At 52.7% G+C, this 6,000-nt stretch overlaps 2 protein-coding genes across 2 annotated transcripts in view; one reads left to right on the forward strand and one right to left on the reverse strand.

The window, feature by feature from the left end:
- Positions 1-3,223: 3,223 nt before the first annotated feature.
- K452DRAFT_317697 (uncharacterized protein) lies at positions 3,224-5,544 on the forward strand (the record flags this gene model as incomplete). The annotated part of the gene is made up of 4 exons (XM_033544092.1): positions 3,224-3,242; positions 3,315-3,602; positions 3,654-4,051; positions 4,118-5,544. The coding sequence occupies 4 exons, from the start codon at positions 3,224-3,226 to the stop codon at positions 5,198-5,200; spliced, it is 1,788 nt and encodes a 595-aa protein (XP_033398488.1). The 3' UTR covers positions 5,201-5,544.
- Positions 5,545-5,720: 176 nt separating this feature from the next.
- The window catches only part of K452DRAFT_10709 (uncharacterized protein), a 607-nt gene continuing 327 nt past the window's right edge, over positions 5,721-6,000 (reverse strand). Inside the window, exon 2 of the mRNA XM_033534975.1 lies at positions 5,721-6,000. Within this exon, the coding sequence (XP_033398489.1) occupies positions 5,769-6,000 (232 nt within the window). The 3' untranslated portion in view covers positions 5,721-5,768.

The raw sequence follows: 6,000 nt of genomic DNA on the forward strand, positions 1-6,000 counted from the left end.
CCGGCTTCTCAAATCAGTGAAACCATGGTTACAAGCAAGCCTGTGAACATGCTGCTTGTTTGCACCAAAGGTTTCCGGTGTGAGTTCGGGAACCTATGGAAGGATGTGTCTTGGCTGAGGGTCGACAGGCACAAACGAATGGCGTCGCATCAGCGAGAAACGTCGTCTTCATCTCCGCTAACTTTGTGAACAGATATTGGTAAAGGTAGGCGGAGTCCAGTCGGCTTCGTTAGCCGTGTCATAATCCCAAGGCTTCTTCGACTTTGTAGGTTGCTCGCTATCTGAAGTCGATTGAACAGGAGTACCTTCGACCTACAGAATACAAAATGCCGTCGTATAATGACGCAGACTTCACTGCATCTTTACTGATGGTCTCTTTCCTCTATCATTGACCGCTGGCTAGCAGTTGAACGGACGTCGGGCTAAACCATGTCTTCTAGACAACTTAGGATGACCAGGGAAGCCTGCGACCGGAAAAGAGAGCTGTAAGTTGTTGAGGATGAAGATCCGGTGAGAGTGCAATATGTTGTTAATAGAAGGTTGTACGAGCTGGAAAGAACATCGAGACGCCGAGCGTTGACGAAACCAAGCTCATGAGAAGGTCGCAAGTTCGACTAGTGCCAAGGGGACCTGTCGTAGGGGTTGATGTCAGTAGGGCGCCGCTCGGACCAAGGTGGTCATCACATGGGTTAACTCGCGCTCAAAATCAAAACAAAAACGGCAACCTACCCACAGGACTGTTCTTCGCAACGACAGTCAGTAGCAGTCATGAAGGTAAACCATCTCCAGCAACTCTTCACGATATCCTCGGACGCTCATCTCCCGTCTACATTTACCTAGTAGCGCTAGAAATCTTTTGTTGACAGCAGAAACAGTCTTCCACTTACGGAGCCACCTTTGCCGCACCCAATCCTCCAGGTCCACAAGGCCCTTCGACAATCCTCTCAAGTACGTACGGAAGCGCCTTTTGCCCTCCTCTCCGGCCTCTACTCTCTTCGGTGCATCGCCCCCTGAATCCCAGCTAACAAGCAGCAGGCATGCGTACCACCTATGGTGTGCGCACTTTCGGATATGCGCAGTACTGTTTCTTGATTGTTTGCATGTGCAACTGGGCGCCGGATCGCGACGAGGTTAGTAACCAAAGCGACCGCGCAACCGCGATACTACTGATAGGAAGCAGAGCTCCCCGAGAATCAACTGGGAGAAGGTTGCCCTCCTGACGGGCATGTCAAGTGGTCGGGCCGCGTAAGTGGATACCAGAAAGATTCATCCATTTGGAAGTTGCTGACAATGTCGGGTGTAGCGCTATCTACTGGTTGCGTATGCTTCACGACGAGGTCAACTCGCGCCTTGCGGAGCGTGAGCCCTCTCGCAGTGGCATGCGCATCATGAGAGGCCAGGCTTGGTCCGCTAGGGTGCCGACACAGATGAAGAGGGGATTTGGCCCGCGTAGGGCTTGAGATGATGGATGACGGAGTAGTTGGCTGGGTCGAGGGCGGCTGCTCGGTGCTGTGAGCATGGGCCAGGGGTGCTCGGGGCCCACGATTTTCCTCGCCGCGTCTCCACATAGACCAACGTCCATCCTCTCTTACAGATACCTTGAACGAAGCAATCCATCAACATTGAGCAAGTCACTCGCCCTGAGAATACGTGGAGACAAGTGTGAAGCCGCTGAGGTGAATATGGGAAAGGCAACGAAAGAATTGCTTTGCTTGCAGAGCCCCAGACTACTCCTTCAATGCCCTCAGCCAAAGAAATCGCCCTCAACAATCGTCGCAGGTTCTTGCTTGCATTGACGGCTAGGTCATAAGCTTTTGGTGTTTACCAGTCCTAATGATCAACACCAACAACCATGTTAATCGTATGTTGAATCACGGTTTAAGGTTATCTTCCATCTGCATGCTATTGTTCTTTACCTTTGTAGACTCTACAATGACATTGTTAACATTCATGAGCATAGAAATACATTTTTTACTTCCTATTTTCCTATCCTCGTCTCACGTCAAAAAATACAGTCACGTGGTCATTAATTCCCGTGCATTTTTACTTCACTTCGGTTGTCATTATCTAAAGGCCTATTGTTTATAAAGGCATTGTGTTAGGTCATTATAGACACCATGAGTCTCTGCTCATGAAACTCCCTACACGTCCAACTTGGAGACTCAATTTCCAGCTAAAGTCGTTCATTACTACGTCGAACCTTGGGCTTCGTGAAAGCTCTGTACAACAGCCATTGGCATGGTGTCATCTTTCACATCGGCCGTTCTTGAGTCTTGACGAGAGCATCCACAGAACATTGCTCTAATCAAGCCTACGCGGAAACGACGTCTACTACTACAAGGCTGCATTGTCCCTGAACATTGTGGAACACCTTGGCGGATTGAATTGGCAACAAGGTCACGGCGTCGCGGACAAGGCATTGCGGGTGTGACGAAGTCTACTAGCAGTCGACACTCTACGCATTCACACATTGCGGCCTTCATTTTACACCTTGCATCTCGCCCGAAGAACAAGCTCGGCCAAAGCCCGGCAGGCACAGCTCCTTGTGAAAGTGCAGCAGCCTGCTAAGGACCCTGCAAGCACACGGCTGTTGCACCTGCTTAAACCTTCGTCAGGCTCGCGTCTGCCTCTTCCGGAAAGCCAAGGCGTCACGATTATCCGGGGCGGTGCCGCTGCCTTTTAAGCCGCTCTCTCTTCTCTTCCACACCTGTCCTTCTTCTCTCCATCTCCCCACCACCATCCACCGGCAGCAGAGAGCACCAGACTTCCCTCAATCCCCCAGCGGTGCTGCACGTTCGGGTGCCGTTGCATCCATCTGCTTCCAGTGTAAGCACGCCCTTGACCTCGCACCGACGCCCTCGCATCGACGATCCAGGACGGCAGCTGTCCGAGTCGGCACTAGGTCCGGCGGCACTTCCACCGCCGTTTACCCACCGACTGCTTCCTTCCCCGAATCTCCAAGGCACTTTGAACCACTCAATTGACGTCAGTCTGTTCTTGCATCCCGGAAGTCGCTAACACTAACATCGACAGTCGCTTTCCCTCCGTCACAAGCTTCCACGTCAGCGTTTTGATCACACCTTGGCCGACATAAAGCCTTCACAAAAGTGATTTCGAGGGTCTTTGTTCTTTTGTTCTCGTCAACACTGTTGTTGCCGCCTACTGCGCCTGTCGACGGCCACTTACAACAGCATCCGAACCGCTACCGCTTCCAACTCTCATCATGGTCCAAAAGCTCATTTGTAAGTCCATTTGCTCCCTGCCTTGAACGATCTTTGCCTTGCGGCTTTTGCTGACTCAACCTTCTGTGGGAGTTGGTTCCCATGGCAACACCATTGAGCAGGACGACGACGACTTCGTTCCCTCATATCTCAGCAATGACTACGGTGACTATGACGACGTAGAACGCACGCCTTCGTCAAGGAACACCATGAACATGACGCCCTCCAAGAAATCCGACCCTAAGCTTCCTTCTGAAAACCGTACGCCCACCAAGGCTGTCTTGAACTGGGAGAACCTGGAAGGTGCTCCTAGGGAGATCAAGGCCCTTCCTTATCGCACTGCACATCGTCCGGCCAAGCGTGAGCTGATCCGTTGGAACGGTCAGTTACCGCTTGCTCTTCAATTTAAGGACTCGTACTTACATGATACAGATGATATGTTCAACCAGGCCTTATTGGCGTTTTGGTGGGTCATTGAGGCCCAGGGCGGCCAAGTTCCCTGGGACAGGATCGCGTCCCTAATGAACCCGAGCGCAACTGGCGATGGTTTGAAGCAGTCCATGACGAAGCTTTGGGCCCGTCGCACCGAGGCCGGGCTTCACGTCCCCCCTCAGCGTCCGGGAAAGGACAAGTCTGTGGCCACTGCACAGAGCGAACTGAACCAGTTCCTAGCCTTGGCCAAGCAGCGTGATTCGGTGACGTCAGCGGATCCTTTCATGCAGCGCCAGGACTTGGCAATGCCGACAAGCACCTTCAACCTCGATGAGGTTGAGGCTTCTTCCACGATCGACGGAGAAGTCGTCGACGACAACGAACAGTCGCATGCGCAGGTATGTGGACCTGCTGACATCTCTTCTCCCCTGTTGCACCACTAACTGATAGTTCTCTCGCATTAGGCTCGCGTCAACAACAACAACAACTCCGGACATGATCAGAATCAGCCGCGTCGATCTGCTGAGCCAACTTTGATTGTTCGTCTCAACATCAACAAATCTAAACTGGCAAAGCTCGCGCGTGTTGACCGTGATGAACAGAGAATCGGTCATGTCCAGAGCAACAAGATCCAAGTCTGGTCCGCTGCCGGCACCCATCTTCAGCCCCTTTCGGCGTTGCTTGTCAATCCTTCGCCCAGCAACAAATCTAATTCCGGCAACCACGATCTCTTCTTCCCATTGAACTCTGACGACACCCTGCCGTCTCCGTCTAGCTTGCGTCGTCAACCTGTTCCTACTCAGGAGCAGTTTGGAGCTCCCATGGTTGGGCTGAAGAGGCCCATGAGCCAGATCTCATCTTTCTCCGATGGCCCTGCTGCCAGGAGACCCAGGAACGCACCAAGTCCTTCAATTTCCCTGGTCAACAACTCTCATATGCAGACATGGCCAAGAAATCCAAGCCCGCTGTCACAATACGGGTCTTCAGCCAACACCTATCAGCAGATGCAAACATTCAACCATCCTGCATATCAGATGGCTGCCCAGATGCATGCTCAGCAGATGTCTAACCAGCCCCCCCATCAGATGTCTAACCAGACTCCCCATCAGATGTCCGACCGCACGGCTGATGTAGACATGAAGGACACTCCCTTCAACACTGTTATTAATGCTACCACTGCAGGCACGACCACGAGAACCATGGACTTTGGGTTCCCTCTTCCCCCCTCGAACCAGCAGTACACGTTTGGTAACAACTTGTTCACCGGACCGGGTAGCTACGTCAACGGTCTTGGTTTCCATCAGGGATTTGGCAACAACGCCCGCCTCGACGAGCGTGAGCTTAGAAGCCTCCCCACTGACCACACTTCCGACCATATCGATCCAACTGTCACCTTCAGTGGTGAGATGCTCTCGGGTGGCTTCACCAACCACTCTGACCCGATGCACTATGTTGGTCGTCCGGACAACGAGCTCAACTTGGATGACGATCCATACGAAGCTCTGCGGAAGCACCGTGAGCACGTGAGGCGCACCTACGACGAGTAGCTCACTACAGGACGACAACCGTCTCGATTCTGTCACTTTGCTTGCTTTGCACTTACTTCAGTTGATGTTAGTCTCTCACCGGGATATGCGTACATCAAGCCAGCGATAAAAGGTTCACTTCTTTGCTTTATTTTGCTTTCAAGACTCACTCCGGCCCATGCATGCATGGCTTCACATGGCATGGCAGCGGTCCGGACTTCTGCGTAGTAGCTTCTGCTAATGGCTTTATACTGACGGGTTATGATAACGGGCTTTCTACTTACTTTGCTACTGGCTTTCTTTCCTCACTTGCCCTAAACAGACTACTTCTTTCAGCTTTAGGAAAAAATCAAAGCGCTTCGGCCACCAAAACGTTGTGTTGTCCTCGTGTGATGTGACTATGACTACGATCCCAACGTGACTATACTAGCTATTCCAACAGCAGCGCTGACACCCTCTCATATCTTCCTAGAGCCGCACACAACACCACCACATCCACCCCAGCCAGCACAGCCTCCACCACACCCCACCCCCACCATACCCCCAGGTCCCCATCCGTCCCCACGCGGACAAGCGCACCGCAACTGCCCTAAAGCCGTATACACGCTCCTCGCACGGCATGCCATGCACGCCCACGCGCTAGCGACAACACCATGGCTAGCCGGCTCTTGCGCGCTACTGCCGCGTGGGTGGTAGCTATGCAGTGTCTTGTCGCTGTACCTACGGGGATGGAGTCGTGCGGATGTGGGGTGTGGTGGGTACGTACAGTATTAGGAGAGAGAGAGAGAGAGAGAGAGAGAGAGAGGGAGGGAGGGAGGGAG

Source organism: Aplosporella prunicola (assembly GCF_010093885.1).
Source record: "Aplosporella prunicola CBS 121167 unplaced genomic scaffold K452scaffold_10, whole genome shotgun sequence".
NCBI lineage: Eukaryota > Fungi > Ascomycota > Dothideomycetes > Botryosphaeriales > Aplosporellaceae > Aplosporella > Aplosporella prunicola.